This window comes from Drosophila miranda (genome assembly GCF_003369915.1).
Source record: "Drosophila miranda strain MSH22 chromosome Y unlocalized genomic scaffold, D.miranda_PacBio2.1 Contig_Y2_pilon, whole genome shotgun sequence".
Classification (NCBI taxonomy): Eukaryota; Metazoa; Arthropoda; class Insecta; order Diptera; family Drosophilidae; genus Drosophila; species Drosophila miranda.
This window is the reverse complement of record NW_022881614.1, coordinates 17,297,595-17,315,480: the sequence shown is the minus strand read 5'-3', so window position 1 is coordinate 17,315,480 and position 17,886 is coordinate 17,297,595. Positions and strand designations below refer to the sequence as shown.

General features: G+C 46.7%; 2 protein-coding genes and 2 non-coding genes across 7 annotated transcripts in view; 2 read left to right on the top strand and 2 right to left on the bottom strand.

Annotated features, from left to right (window-relative positions):
* LOC117194053 (GTP cyclohydrolase 1) overlaps positions 1–15,945 on the top strand; it is a 156,875-nt gene extending 140,930 nt beyond the window's left edge. For 2 of the 4 annotated variants that reach the window (XM_033398697.1, XM_033398698.1), the window contains exons 2-5: positions 13,366–13,575; positions 15,160–15,325; positions 15,401–15,517; positions 15,750–15,945. In XM_033398697.1, the coding sequence (XP_033254588.1) occupies positions 13,366–13,575; positions 15,160–15,325; positions 15,401–15,517; positions 15,750–15,879 (623 nt within the window). In that variant the 3' untranslated portion in view covers positions 15,880–15,945. Of the gene's footprint in view, positions 1–11,443; positions 11,979–13,365; positions 13,576–15,159; positions 15,326–15,400; positions 15,518–15,749 lie in introns of those variants that run through there. The other 2 variants (XM_033398696.1, XM_033398695.1) reach the window with 2 other exon arrangements.
* On the bottom strand, positions 10,248–11,125 carry LOC108159874. Its single transcript, XM_033398703.1, has 2 exons — positions 10,717–11,125; positions 10,248–10,659 (listed from the first exon to the last, which is right to left on the bottom strand). Exon 2 carries the CDS (start codon positions 10,618–10,620, stop codon positions 10,342–10,344), a length of 279 nt encoding a protein of 92 aa, XP_033254594.1. The 5' UTR covers positions 10,621–10,659; positions 10,717–11,125; the 3' UTR covers positions 10,248–10,341.
* Trnaw-cca lies at positions 15,012–15,083 on the top strand. Its single transcript has one exon. It is a non-coding gene; the product is annotated as a tRNA-Trp (tRNA).
* Trnag-gcc lies at positions 15,562–15,632 on the bottom strand. Its single transcript has one exon. It is a non-coding gene; the product is annotated as a tRNA-Gly (tRNA).
* Positions 15,946–17,886: the final 1,941 nt, after the last annotated feature.

Below are 17,886 nucleotides of genomic sequence, written 5' to 3'. Positions count from 1 at the left end.
ACATGTGTGTTAGAGAGAGACAGGGCAAGAAAAAATGAAATTGTTTTCTTGATGCTGGCTATAATAATAATACGATCCAATTCAGATTCTGCAGTCTAAAATATATGGTCATTCTCTACGATTCTGCGTTTTTGGTTTTCTCATATCTTTAAAATTGTGGATGCCACAGATTTTCGTCCTTTGTGGGGGCGGAAGTGGGCGGGGCGAAGTTTTGAAATATTTTTGTAGCAGTGACATATCACAGAAGTCTGGATCCAAAACATCGTTGCTCTAGCTCTTATAGTCTTTGAGCACTAGGCGCTGAAGAGGACGGACAGACGGACAGACGGACAGACGGACGGACGGACGGACGGACAGACAGACAGGGCTCAATCGACTCGGCTATTGATGCTGATCAAGAATATATATACTTTATGGGGTCGGAAACGATTCCTTCTGGACGTTACACACATCCACTTTTACCACAAATCTAATATACCCCAATACTCATTTTGAGTATCGGGTATAACGAGGGGGAACGTTGTGAGTTGCTGCGGACACCGCAACTCTACAGTTATACCCGATACTAAGTCAGTATGGCTCCCCTCCGGCAGACGCTGCTAATATTAAACGACACGACAAAGAGTGCGTGCGAGAGAGACAGAAAATCAGTCTGAGCGCGACGTCGGGCGCTGCGTAGCCACTGCAAATTGATTTGTTCCTTTTGGCTATAAAAATGATCTGATCTGATCCAGATTCAGCAATCTGATAGATATGGTCGTTATCTATGATTCTGCGTTTTTAGTTTTCTCGAGTGTGCAATATTGTGGATGCAACAGATTTTCGTCCTTTGTGGGGGCAGAACGGGGGGGGGCGAAATTTGGACACGAAACGGTCAAGGTCCGATATCACAGGAGCGTGAATACCAAATTTGGTTGCTCTGGCTCTTATAGGTTCTGAGATCCTTGAACTCATATTTTGCAATTGGCAAAACCGACTGTTTGTAGTGGGGCGGATCGAAGCTCAACTCTCCCACAACGCAATTGCTGTAGCCGTCATAAGAAATGAAAACCGTTACTGCTTAACTCTATGCCTTATGGTGCTTTTTCTGCCGTGAGCGCCGTGTGGATCGTGGATTGTGGATCCGAGCGCCCCTCCGAGCGCGCGAGGGCGAGTTGGGACCGGGGCGCACGGAGTTGGCACAGTGCGCGGAAATTGTTTACGGCTGGCCCTAAACATCCTCCCCCCCCCCCTTGCAGGATTGCAAAGTATAATGGGGTGGCCTATGGCTGGGCGTACGCCCCGGACCCGATTCATCCCAAAAAAGGCGCTCTGGACTTGACAAGGACGTCGACTCAGTGTCGCTCCACGGTCGGATAGGCGTGAGGATGCGCAACACGGGGGTTGCTCTTGAGGAATCTGTGGATGGCGCCGTGGTTCCTTCTTGATGCTGGCTATAATAATAATACGATCAATTCAGATTCTGCAGTCTAAAAGATATGGTCATTCTCTACGATTCTGCGTTTTTGGTTTTCTCATATCTTTAAAATTGTGGATGCCACAGATTTTCGTCCTTTGTGGGGGCGGAAGTGGGCGGGGCAAAGTTTTGAAATATTCTTGTAGCAGTGACATATCACAGAAGTCTGGATCCAAAACATCGTTGCTCTCGCTCTTATAGTCTTTGAGCGCTAGGCGCTGAAGGACAGACGGACGGACGGACAGACGGACAGACAGACATGGCTCAGTCGACTCGGCTATTGATGCTGATCAAGAATATATATACTTTATGGGGTCGGAAACGATTCCTTTTGGACGTTACACACATCCACTTTTACCACAAATCTAATATACCCCAATACTCATTTTGAGTATCGGGTATAAAAACGAGGGGGAACGTTGTGAGTTGCAGCGGACACCGCAACTCTACAGTTATACCCGATACTAAGTCAGTAGGAGAGAGAGCCACTCCGGCAGACGCCGCTAATTTGAAGGACACGACAAAGAGTGCGGGCGAGAGAGACAGAAAATCAGTCTGATCGTGACGTCGGGGGCTGCGTAGCCAGTGCAAATTGATTTGTTCCTTTTGGCTATAAAAATGATCTGATCTGATCCAGATTCAGCAATCTGATAGATATGATCATTATCTATGATTCTGCGTTTTTAGTTTTCTCGTATCCTCAATATTGTGGATGCAACAGATTTTCGTCTTTTGTGGGGGCGGAAGGGGGTGGGGCGAAATTTTGAGATACACGTTTTATAGTAAGATCTAACAGAAGTGCGGATACCAAACATGGTTACTCTAGCCTTAATAGTCTCTGAGATTTGTGAATATCCCCAGATTTTCATCCTTTGCGGGGGTGGAAGGGGGTGTGGCAAAATTTTGAAACAAACTCGTCTCGGTCCGATATATTAGGAGTGTGGATACCAAATTTGGTTGCTCTAGCTTTTATAGTCTAAGCAAAGCCGGCTATGCTACGTGTGTGTTAAAGAGAGACAGGGCGAGAAAAAATGAAATTGTTTTCTTGATGCTGGCTATAATAATAATACGATCTTATTCAAATTCTGCAGTCTAAAAGATATGGTCATTCTCTACGATTCTGCGTTTTTGGTTTTCTCATATCTTTAAAATTGTGGATGCCACAGATTTTCGTCCTTTGTGGGGGCGGAAGTGGGCGGGGCGAAGTTTTGAAATATTTTTGTAGCAGTGACATATCACAGAAGTCTGGATCCAAAACATCGTTGCTCTAGCTCTTATAGTCTTTGAGCACTAGGCGCTGAAGAGGACGGACAGACGGACAGACGGACGGACGGACGGACGGACAGACAGACAGGGCTCAATCGACTCGGCTATTGATGCTGATCAAGAATATATATACTTTATGGGGTCGGAAACGATTCCTTCTGGACGTTACACACATCCACTTTTACCACAAATCTAATATACCCCAATACTCATTTTGAGTATCGGGTATAACGAGGGGGAACGTTGTGAGTTGCTGCGGACACCGCAACTCTACAGTTATACCCGATACTAAGTCAGTATGGCTCTCCTCTGGCAGACGCTGCTAATATTAAACGACACGACAAAGAGTGCGTGCGAGAGAGACAGAAAATCAGTCTGAGCGTGACGTCGGGCGCTGCGTAGCCACTGCAAATTGATTTGTTCCTTTTGGCTATAAAAATGATCTGATCTGATCCAGATTCAGCAATCTGATAGATATGGTCGTTATCTATGATTCTGCGTTTTTAGTTTTCTCGAGTGTGCAATATTGTGGATGCAACAGATTTTCGTCCTTTGTGGGGGCAGAACGGGGTGGGGCGAAATTTGGACACGAAACGGTCAAGGTCCGATATCACAGGAGCGTGGATACCAAATTTGGTTGCTCTGGCTCTTATAGGTTCTGAGATCCTTGAACTCATATTTTGCAATTGGCAAAACCGACTGTTTGTAGTGGGGCGGATCGAAGCTCAACTCTCCCACAACGCAATTGCTGTAGCCGTCATAAGAAATGAAAACCGTTACTGCTTAACTCTATGCCTTATGGTGCTTTTTCTGCCGTGAGCGCCGTGTGGATCGTGGATTGTGGATCCGAGCGCCCCTCCGAGCGCGCGAGAGCGAGTTGGGACCGGGGCCCACGGAGTTGGCACAGTGCGCGGAAATTGTTTACGGCTGGCCTGAACATCCTCCCCCCCCCCCCCCCTTGCAGGATTGCAAAGTATAATGGGGTGGCCTATGGCTGGGCGTACGCCCCGGACCCGATTCATCCCAAAAAAGGCGCTCTGGACTTGACAAGGACGTCGACTCAGTGTCGCTCCACGGTCGGATAGGCGTGAGGATGCGCAAAACGGGGGTTGCTCTTGAGGAATCTGTGGATGGCGCCGTGGTTCCTACGACGGGGCGGCTCGCGGGGAGACGAGTGTGTCTTTCGTCGTGAGCCGATGTAGATGGCGACGGTACAGTCGCGGCTGAGCGGGCTGGACGACGAGGGCGGCGTTTTGAACTCGATTTTGTGAGATGGCGACGATGCTCCCGAGGCTGAGCGGGCCGGACGACGAGACGTGGGTACGTGGAGTAGCGTGTGGTTGTTTTTGCCGGAGTGTTGGTGAGCCAGGCAGTTCCCGCAATACTGGTTGAGAAGGACAGCTCGGAGTTTCTCTTCGGGGCTCAGGAGAAGAAATTGGTGGTAGGTCCGTAGCGGATGGACTCCTTGGCAGATTCGGCAACGGTAGGAGCCAATTTCCCGAGCACGTCGGTTCTCCCTGGTGCGGTTGGCGCGGGGACGTGGGGCCATATCTGGGTGCGGAGAACTAAATTGAAATAAAGGCGTCGAAGACACATTAGTAACGATCTTGGAACGGGTGAGAGGCACATTTAAGACATTGGAAATTGCCGCCCGGTTACATAGTCTGGTGAGGCTATGTTGATCTAAGGACGGATTCACCTTCGAGTTCAGGCTTGAATTCGGACCGGAGCGTAGAGCTTTCATACAGTGCATATTTTGGAAATATTTCCGTCGGTCAGGAGACCGTTCGAGAACTTCTGCGGAGGGAGCTGGAAGAAAATTGCTGTCGTAAAAAGACCCCGAGTCTTCTACCAGTGTGATAGGTCGTCTGGAAATTTGACTCGAGAACGATGAGATTTGATTCATCACCTGAGGCACTGGACCTGTGAGTACCCAGCCGAAAATGGTCTCCTGCCCGAGGAAAGAGCCACAGATGTTGGTCAGTGAGCCACTTAACTGAATGGACGGAAGGATATCCGCTCCAATCAGGATATCTATTTGTGAACTCTCATAGAAGGTCGGATCCGCCCGTGAGAGGTTCGGCAGGTCTCTCAAGAACCCTTGCGAGATCGGATGCGATGGAATATTCGCGGCCAATTCCGGAATAACGTAGGCTGTGGCATTTAGTTGTAAGCCCGGCTTAGTCGGAGAACGGATGGAAAAACTGCAGAGCTTCTTTGACTGAGCGGATGCGGCATTATTAAGGCCGGAGACCTGTGCCTGGATACGTTGGAATGGCAATTTGATCATGTCCACAAGACGTTCTGTAATGAACGTCGCCTCTGAGCCAGAGTCGATCAGAGCGCGGGCGTGGAAAGTTTTTCCCAGGTGGCAAATATTAACGATGGCCGTGCCTAGGAGGACAGCACTCGTGCCGGAGGCGAAATATAACTGAACGTTTGGCTGGGCTTCGGACGAACTTGGATTTTGTACGCTTGGTACTCGTAGATGTAGCTCGGGCCACGCTGAGGAATTTTGTGCCGTTGTGGAAATCGCCTCGCTGGAGTTTGCTGGATTGCTACGGTGCAGAAGCGTATGGTGCCGGTCTCCACAAATTATGCATTTGTGGGCGCTTTGGCATGCTCGTATCTGGTGGCCCGTTGCAAAGCAGTTCAAACAAAGCTGCTTCTGCTTAATGTAGTCGGAGCGAGCGCCAGCGGGCATTTGAACGAAGTAAGGGCATAACCGGATTGGATGATACTCTTTGGAGCAGAGATCACACGTGCTCCTCGTTTGATTCACTGTGGTCTCGAACGAGTGGGCACTCCTAGGATAAGGACTTCCTTGAGACCGAAACGGATTGCTTCTCGAATTGTCTGCAGTGCGTATGCTCGCCCTGGAGTGGGCCTGAGTCTCCATGCCTGGATGGTCGTCCTCGGTCACTTCGAGAGACAGGTACCGCTCCGCCAGGAACTTGTCCATGGCGTGCCAGGTGGGAATTTCGGACTTGTGCGTCACGGATTGCTCCCAAAGCTCTAAGGTCGTCTTTGGCAGCTTAGCGGAAATGAGGTACACTAAAACTCCGTCAGCGAAAACGCTGTCTGTGGAGACCTCGGAATGGGTGAGTGTCGTGAGGCACTTGTGGACGGCCCTCTGGAGCTCTTTTAGCGCTGCTGCTGACTCGGTACGGATTTGGGGCAGACTGAAAAGGATCTTCAGCTGGGCCTTGAGTATCAGCGTCTTGTTTTGGAAACGCTCACGGAGGGCGTTCCATGCGGACGCGAAACCCTCGTTCGTAAGTGGAGCCTGTGCCACTATGTCGTGGGCTTCACCGCTGGTCTTTTTGTTGAGGTGGAACAGTTTTTCCACTGGAGCCAACCTTGGGTTTTCTATGTAGATGGCGGTGAACAGGTCTCTGAACGTGGGCCACTGCTGGTAGTCCCCACTGAAAACTTCAGTGTCACATGGAGGGAGGCGGCAACCGCCGGAAGTCGGCACTTGAACGGCCAGTTGCGGCGTGTGAGGGACAGTCGGGGGCTCGAGCTGATCGTTCAGTTCGGCCAGGCATTGCGCGTAGACCGCGTAGCAGTCATCGTACATCTCTTGGACATAAGCTACACCCTCTGGATCCTCTTCCGCCATCGTCACCGAACAGGCCGCGAACTCCGCGTCCACCTTTGCCCACAGGCTTCGGAGTTGTTCTCGATGGACTTGGGAGAGCTATCGGGTTGGTGTGCTAGCATCTGGAGCGCTGAGCTTCTGGTCGAAGCGGGGCAGTCTGCTTGCGGCCAAGGCAAACTTAGACTGTGCGGAACTGGCGGCCATAGTGCTAGGAGCCGTGCGAGGGACTCCCGAGGGGAGCAACAAATCCTCGAAGGCATGTGGTGCGTGAGCCCTGGACGTGGTCGGACCTCGCTCAGCTGGGGCCGTACGGGAAGATGTGGGCGTAGTGGCTGAGCCGTTGGAGCTGGGTGGATGGATCAAACTCAGCGAACTCACCCGCTTAAACTTCTTGCGAGATTTCTTCTCAACAGTGGGCATGTTTTGCTGATGGATCTGCGATAACGCGTAGTAGAATCGCAAAGGTAGGTGAGCGGAAAAGGCGACGTGGAATTTCAGAACTACGAACCGTGGATATGTAGTTTTGGTGGAATTTATTGCGAGTATTTAAATTATGGAAATAGTACACCGTGCCCGGAATATATAGATATAAATACTACGATTGAACTACGGTTGAAAACAATATACTCTCGAAATGCAGGGTAGCGCGTCACTTGGCGTTCCGTTACAGTCAAGCGCGGCACCGAAAAATATTCTCCCAACAACTACAACGCAGGCAAACGGTGGAGAAGCGAAAGCGAAAAGAAAAACGAAAAGAATGCACCGCTGCTGCTGCTTGTATGTGTGTATGTATGGCTGTAAGTGCTATGTACCGCGGCTTGGGTTGAAGAGATGTCAAACAGCGGGTAAAACGGTTAATAACCGTTTTATATACAATATGTATATTATATAGATGTGCAAGAATATGCTAATTTAAAATGCGTACGTATAGATATGTAAGATAAATACATACATACATACATATGTATCCGCAGTATGTATGGATCGTTATTTTGTTGGTAGTATAATTAGTTAAATAAGGAGGCGCAGTGATTTGTTATTTTATTTCCTTATAAAACCGACAAACTATGGAACGTTGAGCATGCACGGAATAAACCACAAAAATAATTGCAAGAATATGCCTTTATGTTTGTTGCCAGCCGCTTGGATTGCGTTGCGATGTGTACATACATGTATGTATGTATGTATGTTATCAACGAAAGCTCAGCTGGTAGCTGGAGAGGTAAGAATATTATTTACACTGGATCGGAAGCTGAACGCAGGAGTTAGCAGGGATCAAATTAAACCTTTGGAGAAGTAGGAAGCCACAACCGTTGGCAGAACGAAGTATGGTTTAATTTGGAGCTAGAGCGAGAAATAAATACATACACATGCATGTACATATGCCACGGGAACTCGGACTGGGATGGAAAACTCGCACAAAATCACTGCACTGTTGTTAGGCACAATCGAAGAGTCCTTATCTTGAACTTGGAGCGATCCGCCGATGCTGGCTGGGGTGAGCTTCTCCTTATGGGGAAGGCGAAGATCCGGCTCGAAGGACCAATGTTTGTAGTGGGGCGGATCGAAGCTCAACTCTCCCACAACGCAATTGCTGTAGCCGTCATAAGAAATGAAAACCGTTATGTTTAGTGGTATATATATAATTATGTGTGTGTATTTGGTTGGACGGTCGCGCGGTAGATCGGCCGTCTGAAGCGGGGGTGAAATCGTCACTGCTTAACTCTATGCCTTATGGTGCTTTTTCTGCCGTGAGCGCCGTGTGGATCGTGGATTGTGGATCCGAGCGCCCCTCCGAGCGCGCGAGAGCGAGTTGGGACCGGGGCGCACGGAGTTGGCACAGTGCGCGGAAATTGTTTACGGCTGGCCTGAACACCGACCATGAAACCTGTGTGTTAGAGAGAGACAGAGCGAGAAAGAATAAAATTGTTTTCTTGATTCTGGCTATAATAATTATACGATCTGGTTGAGATCTTACATTCTAAAACATATAGTCATCCTCTACGATTCTGCGTTTTTGGTTTTATCGTAGCTTTAAAAATGTGGATGCCACAGATTTTCGTCCTTTGTGGAGGCGGAAGTGGGCGGGGCGAAGTTTTGAAATATTCTTGTAGCAGTGACATATCACAGAAGTCTGGATCCAAAACATCGTTGCTCTAGCTCTTATAGTCTTTGAGCACTAGGCGCTGAAGGGGACGGACAGACGGACGGACGGACGGACGGACAGACGGACAGACAGACAGACAGACAGGGCTCAATCGACTCGGCTATTGATGCTGATCTAGAATATATATACTTTATGGGGTCGGAAACGATTCCTTCTGGACGTTACACACATCCACTTTCAACACAAATCTAATATACCCCAATACTCATTTTGAGTATCGGGTATAAAAACCACACAGACAGAATGCCGGAGGAGCATATGCATACCACTGGCTAACTGCCCGGGAGTGGTAATGGGAATGGGAATGGACCTTATGAGTATTGACATTGACATTGAAAGATTTGCTTCGCACTTACCGCAGATCGGTTCCGAACGGATCGGATCGGCAGGTTCAATGAGAGCAGCGATAAGATCTCTGGGCCATGGGCCATGAGCCATGTACAAGTACAGAGCCAAAGCCATAGCCACAACAGCAGAGCCAATGGCAGATATGACATAAACTCCTCGTCTTAATCCGGTATTTGGCCAACGGTCTTGGTCTTCCAATCGGAGCGGGAGCGTGTAGTGCAGAGCGTTCAGGGGGAGCAGTGGGGAGACCTGAACTACTTTTGTGAAGGTTAAAAATCGTTTAATTGCGAGCACCGCACCGCACCGGCCAAACACACGGGCCTTTGCCAGCAGCAGAGTCTAAAACGGTTTCGATTCGTGGGCTTCGTCGATATTTCTGTGGCCGTTTTAAGTTTCTTTGTTTGTGTGACTAATAAGCCCCCTCAGTCCCACCCCCAGCCCCCGGCTCAGTCGCCAGTACTTCACATTTGAGCGATTGCGGTCAATACAAAAAAAAAGAAGTAATATTGTATAAAAATGAAAAAGAGACCTGCATTGCTAATTGTAGCATTTAAAAACTCTCAGAAATTGCCATGAACGGTCGATGGCGGTGGCAACCCTAGCCACTGAGAATCCCCCAGAGATTGGCATTCCTTGTTCCGTAAAGCAGATCGATAGACAGAGAGAGAGAGAGAGAGAGAGAGAGAGAGAGAGAGAGAGAGAGAGAGTAACAGGGCCAGAGAGCGAGGAACACCTGCCCTGCCCTTTGAAAAATGTGAATAATGACTTAATTGCATAGAACATACAGCAACAGGTTGTCTCTGTAACAGAAACGACCCCCCGTCGAGTGGTGACCCATTTCCTACATAAAGATCACATTTATGAGTTTTCGGTAGAGGTTCAGGGAAAGTATTTTAGGGGTCTGCCAAGGCTATTTCTTAAAATGATCCCCCCCTTTATGAATGACTCAAGATGCAAAAGTAAAGTACAATACGGCGCATTCATTATCATTCAAGGGAGGCATCACTGTGGCTAGATCAGAACTAGAATTCCCAATGCCTATGTCATCTGCAGCTGGGGGCTATGTTCCGAGATTATGTAAACAAGCCCGCCGCCTTAAGCAATTTCCAGATGAATTATTCCGTACTGTCACTGTCTCCGATTGAATTTCAGTCAGTCAGTCACATTGTCAGTACGAATCGAACAGAGTCAAAGATTGACCGAATTAGTATGCGCTGCTCTTAGAATTGGGATTTGACTGGCATAAATTGATTAATTCGGATTTTATGCAGGGAATACTCTAACCAAGACACTCTAACCATCGCGGGATAGGCTGCATTAATTTGAAGCCCCTCAAGCATCTCATTTGCCATTAGAAGGTTTCCCGGACCCTTAGGTTAGGATAAGGCGGTAGCCGGGGAGAGGGGATATTCTCGGGCCAGTGATTTCCACTTTATTTGCCACTGAAGTCAGCAATGGATGTGTCTATACATATGTAGCTCCTCACTGTCCCATTACCCGGGCTCACATGATGGTCTCCTCCTCCAGCATGTACTCCGTGAGGTCGCCGGGCCCCGAAATCATAGTCACGGGTACTCTGTTCATCTGGGCTACTCGCTGGCTAGGCCACACCATGATGTCGCAACAGTTGGTGAGGACGACAACGTTCGTGTTGTTCGTGGAGGTGCACATGAGGTTGCTGCTCTTCTCCACGTCGTTTCCGTTAGCCTTGCGCCGGAAACGGAACTTTACGGGCAGGGAAGTGCCCATCACGGTCTCCTTGTCGAAATACGTCGACTGCATCTGGTTGTACACCGGATTGGTGGTCGCTGGCTTCGTTAACTAGGGGATCAGATGGAATAAGGCGAACATAATTTGCATGAAAGACTCGGTACTAACCTCCTCCAGCACCACCGATGTCTTGAGCCGCTCGCAGGGATCACAGTAGTTGGGGACCGTTTGGGAATCTTTTGTCGTGTCGTGCCCGTTCACATTCGCACTCCCATTGCCATTCGTTTTCTTTTTATGCTGCTAATTCTTGGGCTTCAAAGGATCACCGCCACGATCCACACACTCCTGAAGGAAGTCTTCTTCGATGTATATCAGCCGCTTGACGGCGCAGTCCCGCTTCAGGAAGTTCTTGATGACGGACAAGTCGCGCGGAACGGCGCCAATCACATCGAAATCATCGCAGCGCGGCTGGGCACGGAAGGTCATGATGTGGCAGACTGTTTGGGGGGATGGGATGGAGCAGGGAATTTGGAATTGTTTGTTGAAAGGCTTCCTGTCGAGTGGTGTGGCATAGTCGAGTAGATTGACATTTTAACACTTGACGGAGACAAATGCTACTCCTTGAAGAACCTTGAATGTTTCCAGTTGGCGCCAGTCCCAGAGAGACATGCTCTTGGCAGCAGCAACAAGTCCGCGATAGAGAGAGAGAGAGAGAAGAGAGCTACACAGTTGGACAGCCACTGGACAGAAAACCGTGGGAGTGCGAGACTGTGTGCTCTGCTGCTGCGTGGAGCTTACGAGGCTGTGGGGGAGCTTTCTGGCGCTCAAAGCTCTGCTTTGGGGGTTCTTATTGCCACTGCGGGCTCCAGCAGGCCCTCAGTGGAGCAGAGCATTCCAACGCGCCAGCACAAGACGGAGACCAAAGCCAAAGAAAAAGTTCAACGTATAATAGAAAGAATCGAGTGAAAAAGTTAAAGATTTTGTGTATTTACTATCGAGACGCATCTTTTTGTTCAAAGTGACAAATATTTGAGCTCCGTCTCCAATCTCCCCACCGCCGCCGCCGCGTTTCACGATGAGTTTTACACGCCAACTGTCCGAGATGAGTGCCAGTGAACTGAACGACGCCATCGACGATACCAACTTTCCGCAGGCCCACATCCTTTCGCGCGGCCGCAACAACAGCGTCTGCTCAACAAGTAGCACCTCAGGCACCTCCTCTCTGGCGGACCGGGCCCTGTCGCAGCCGGAGGAGCAGCCTGTTATTCCGCAGCCGGGATCCGCTGTGGGCACGCCCACGGATGAGCTGGTGCCGAGCAGTGGAGCCACAAATCGCCGCCGCCTGATTCTGAAGACGAACGGCAGCATTCCGGAAAACGATGGTACACAACCGACAACACCAATGACACCACGTACATCGACAACGCCAGGTAGTGGGGGTCTGCGTCTGGGTATAGCCAGGCGGAGAGGAGACCAAAACAAACGAGGGGGAACGTTGTGAGTTGCTGCGGAGACCGCAACTCTACAGTTATACCCGATACTAAGTCAGTATGGCTCTACTCCGGCAGACGCCGCTAATATTAAACGACACGACAAGGAGTGCGTGCGAGAGAGACTGAAAATCAGTCTGAGCGTGACGTCTGGTGCAGCGTAGCCAGTGCAAATTGATTTGTTCCTTTTGGCTATAAAAATGATCTGATCTGATCCAGATTCAGCAATCTGATATATATGATCATTATCTATGATTCTGCGTTTTTAGTTTTCTCGTATCCTCAATATTGTAGATGCAACAGATTTTCATCCTTTGTGGGGGCGGAAGAGGGTGGGGCGAAATTTTGAGATATACGTTTTAAAGTGAGATCTAACAGGAGTGTGTGTACCAAATTTGGTTACTCTAGCCTTAATAGTCTCTGAGATTTGTGGATGCCTCAGATTTTCGTCCTTTGTGGGGGCGGAAGGGGGTGTGGCGAAATTTAGAAACAAACTCGTCTCGGTCCGATATATAAGGAGTGTGGATACCAAATTTGGTTGCTCTAGCTTTTATAGTCTCTGAGACCTAGGCGCTAATGTTTTACTCTAAGCAAAGCCGGCTATGCTACGTGTGTGTTAGAGAGAGACAGGGCGAGAAAAAATGAAATTGTTTTCTTGATTCTGGCTATAATAATTATACGATCTGGTTCAGATTTTGCACTCTAAAAGATATAGTCATCTTCTACGATTCTGCGTTTTTAGTTTTCTCGTATCGTCGAAATTGTGGATGCCACAGATTTTTTTTGTGGGGGCGGAAGTGGGCGGGGCAAAGTTTTGAAATATTCTTGTAGCAGTGACATATCACAGAAGTCTGGATCCAAAACATCGTTGCTCTCGCTCTTATCGTCTTTGAGCACTAGGCGCTGAAGGGGAGGGACAGACGGACAGACGGACGGACGGACGGACGGACAGACAGACAGGGCTCAATCGACTCGGCTATTGATGCTGATCAAGAATATATATACTTTATGGGGTCGGAAACGATTCCTTTTGGACGTTACACACATCCACTTTTACCACAAATCTAATATCCCCCAATACTCATTTTGAGTATCGGGTATAAAAACTCTTTGGCGATAAGCAGAATACGTACTGATACGGCGTTCCAGTGAATGGTTTTGGGGTCAAGGGTTAGAGATGTGCTTCGATTTAGAACAGTTTCATTATTTCCATCTATGCCCACACACCCGCCAAGGGGGGCATTGCCTCCTTATATGATGATAATGATGATGGGCTCAATCGCAATCTAACCTGGGTTTTCCTTTTCTCTCCTTTCTGCCATTGCAGGCCACGAGAAGTGTACTTTCCACCACGACCTGGAGTTGGACCACAAGCCGCCCACGCGAGAGGCGCTGCTGCCGGACATGGCGCGCTCCTACCGCCTTTTGCTGGGCGGCCTGGGCGAGAATCCCGATCGCCAAGGCCTGATCAAGACCCCCGAGCGAGCGGCCAAGGCCATGCTGTACTTCACCAAGGGCTACGACCAATGTCTGGAGGGTAAGTGAAGCCCCACTCTTACGAGTATCACCTGTTTGTCCGTCCGTCCGTAATTAGCACCAGGTCACTGATCGTTCTGTTGTTTATCCTGTGCCGAGTGCGTCATGCATTCCACGGCATTTCCCAAAAGTGCGATCTAAAACTAGTTTCGTGGACAGTGCCGTGATTCATGAGTTTGGGTTGGTCTGGTCTGTGAGGTGCTTCACATTTATCGGGGGTTCCTGAGTCCGTTAGTGCATTAGTCTAATTGCTGTCCGCCTGAGTTACAGTTCCACCACCTATAGGGAGTGCTTGGAATGTTACTGTATTATTTCAAAGCAATATAGTAGTGCTCCATACATGCATGGAGAGCATAAAAAGGTCATCTATGCTATGGTTTAGTATTGCAAGGTAATCTTTAGTAGGTTAATCTACAGCTGTGAGAGTGAAATAGGAATAATTTTGGATGGTCTACTTTTTCGAACACGAATAAAGATTCTCCTGAGTTATTTAGAATGATCGAGTATCGATCTACATACTTTTCATGTGGCTGATATAGGTTGTAATGGGGACTACCACACAGCTATCAATCAATGTAGAAGTTTTCTATAGCGAACCACAAAAAATAAAAAAAAATAGCGGTGTAATACAGTAGAAGCCTATGTTGAACAAGGTATACATTGTTTCTTTCAGTAGCTAGGCCTTATTCAGATGACCTTAGCTGTTTCGGATCTATGTTAGAACCGTTGTTTAGAGTAACCATATAGTAACCTTATATAGTACTTTCGATAATAGGATGGCCCAATTTCGTACCGTTTTCATGCGGTTTCTCCGCTTCAAATTGGAATTGCATTTGAACTTGTCATGTAATCAAATGCTTTGAACGAAACAACATTGCAAATAAACTGATACGTGCTACCGCGTACCGGTTCTTCGAGATGAAAATCAGGTTCTACAGTTTGTCAAATAAAACGCATGTAAAGGCACGAGCGAGTGTGTTAGCTGTTTGAAAGCCAAATGAGAGAAGCGAAAGTGAATAGGCTTCGAAAATAGAGTTCGGATATTCCAGCCAAATCCAACTTTGTGTCAACGTGACTTGCGAAACTGAAATTGAAAGAACCAGAAGATGTTTTTGGGAGGGGGGAATTTCGATTTCCATCCGGAAACACACTAGAGAACTGGAGCTTTTCTGCATGTATGTTGAGGGGCAGAGAGAGAGAGAGAGAACGCTAGGAGTGCGTAGGTGGGTGGGCTACTTAAAGCATTTAAAGTGCAACCCCAACGCCCATGGCCACGGCCACCGCCAACGCATGGACACACGCACACACACTTGAACTTAACATTCAGTTATGCAGCAAATAAATCGCAACAGGAATTAAGCGCGCCATAAATCACGTGTAAGCCCCAGAGAGTGGTGCTTTTGTCTAAATTGGGTTTTTGTCGTCTAAGAACGCAACGACTCCGTGGCGCAACGGTAGCGCGTCTGACTCCAGATCAGAAGGTTGCGAGCTCAAATCATGTCGGGGTCATTTAGAACGAAGCAGCGTCTTTTTTCTCCCCTCTGTTCGTCTTCCTTTTTTATTTTGTATTGTTTCTTTCTTTCAGATGTACTGAACGGCGCCGTATTCGATGAGGATCATGATGAGATGGTGGTTGTCAAGGACATTGAAATGTTCTCCATGTGCGAGCATCACTTGGTACCATTCTACGGCAAAGTGTCCATCGGCTATTTGCCATGCAACAAGATCCTGGGACTGAGCAAGCTAGCACGGTAGGACGGACCACCACCACACAATAGAAAGAATATTAATTTATCAAAATGTACGAAATTTGTAACCTTTTTCAGTATTGTGGAGATCTTTTCGCGTCGATTGCAAGTGCAGGAGCGTCTGACAAAGCAAATTGCAGTGGCTGTAACTCAGGCCGTTCAGCCTGCAGGCGTCGCCGTTGTGGTTGAGGGAGTGTAAGTTAAAAAAAGTACAATAAAAATATAAAAAAAGTGGTTTTTGCATCGGCCGGGAATCGAACCCGGGCCGCCCGCGTGGCAGGCGAGCATTCTACCACTGAACCACCGATGCTTATGATCACCCTTCTGTGAATGCTGTACAAAGCCACTGAGCAAAAGAGATCTATCCATGAAGAGATCTGGATTAAATATTTCCAATCTTCTTTCTTTTTTTTTTTCGTTTTTCTAGACACATGTGCATGGTGATGCGAGGCGTGCAGAAAATCAATAGCAAAACTGTTACCTCTACCATGTTGGGAGTGTTCCGGGACGATCCCAAGACCCGCGAGGAGTTCCTGAACTTAGTCAATAGCAAATAAACTGGGAATGGTGGGACATTGAGATAACAAGGAATTGGAATACGAAATAAACTAAATCCTACAATATTTTTTGAGACGCATACATACTTACAAAATACCTACAAAACATACGAAAAGAGAAAAACAAACACAGGGTCCACAAGTTTATGTTTTTAGGATTGATTTTTCTTAGTTAGTGCAAATTCTGCAGCCATTTTAATTGTTGATTCGTGTAAAAATTGTTGAAAAATCCTGTTAGCAAAATACGTTTATCTAGAAAAAGGAAGGAAAATATAAAAAGAAGGATGGATAGAACAGAAATTAATGCTGGTGTTGGGTAGGTTTATTTTGAATTTTATATTGAAATTTATGGCACTTTAATGATGCGCCTTACAGCCTACATAAATACATGTGTATGCGTAAGTGCATCGCGCAATAAGAGAACAACTACTGATAATAAATCAACGCAAACCGTTTAGGGAATTTACAATATTATCGTATACAGAGTACGTAACAAGTAATCGAATACCTATATACTCATATCTGTATTTATATATATACAACATAAAAGTTAAATTTAAAACTATCGTGAATATTGGCGATTTTAAATGTTATGTATATGTTTTTGCTTGTAGTAAATCGAATCACAGCTGCTTATAAATTATACTGTTCAAAGTGACCGCCACGATAATTAGATATTGATCTCTAACAACACTGCGCATGTGCCCTGCTGCATATCGATGTTCTCATATCGATGTTCTCATATCGATATTTTTCTTTCGGCGTCTGTCTCTTGCGTATGTTACTCGGAAGCACATATAATTCTGTATACTAATCTTCTGCTGTCTTACAAATAAAATAACTTTAACAGGTTATGGGCCCAGACACCAATTCACCCAGAAACAGTATAAAACAGAAACAGTGAGAAACAATAAACATTGTTTGGTGCTTAGTGAAAAGCAGTGCTAAAAAAATGGCATAGACTCATTAGTGTATGTGTGTACATAGAAAGGCAAAAGAACAAGTTGAACAAATTCGCATTGTGTTTTTTTGATTAGATTTTTGCAGCGAATCGGACCGTTGCCGTGGTTTAAAGTCCAAAATAAAGCAGTCCCAACGGATCAAGAAACACAAAAGCGAACGGAGACTCAAGTGTGTAAATTAAATAACTGCGGTAGCGGATTGTGTTTTTAAAAAGTTTTTATTTTACTTCTAACTTCACTGATATAGATTTAAGTAGAGGGTCACAAAGGATTCCGGACAAAGGGTTTGCGCGATCTTAATTTTTAGCTCGACTTTGCGGTGTCGCTTCTGGATCAAGACTGACTTGAACTTCTTATCTTTGCATCGTTGATCCCTTTCGGGAATAGTTTTTCTATAAACATTTCAATTGATTTCGCCATCCCGAGTATTGGATTTCGTCATCCAAAGAGAGAACTGTAAAATGCCTAAGGTGCAGGATCTGCAGAAAGCCGGGAGTGAGATTGTTTATGAGAAGCCGGATGTGGGCAAACATTGGTTTTCCATTTAGGCGAGTGTCAAAGATTGGGATTGCGGCGGGAGCCCTTGCGATTGTACATCTTAGAAATTAGCCCAAGATTGAAATTGTTTTCGTTTTGGAAAGCCAAAGATTGTTTACAACTCGTATAAGAGCTCAATAGAATTGGGTACGTTAACTCCCCCCATTCTTAAATGTTTCGTCCCGATACATTTTGAAGTTCTGATAGAGCTCTAATTTCTTCTGACAGTATTTGAATGTTGCTTTCCACTATTTCTTCTGACGGTATTCTTATTGATTTAATAAGTACAAATTTGGTTAATTTATAGCCGAAGTAAAATAACATTATCAATATCAAAATGATTAAGAATAATGTTGTTAATGGTAAGGCCGTATTACCTAATGTTATAAGGGGATTTAAAATATTAACATTATCAAAAGAAAATTGCTTATCATTCAATTGTATATAATCAACTTATTCAAAATCGCTATATCTATGATGCGATATATATATTAGAATTTTACCCTTA

Coding starts and splice junctions, on each gene's coding strand:
- LOC108159874 (XM_033398703.1), bottom strand. CDS start 10,620: ATGCAGTCGACGTATTTCGACAAGGAGACCGTGATGGGCACTTCCCTG.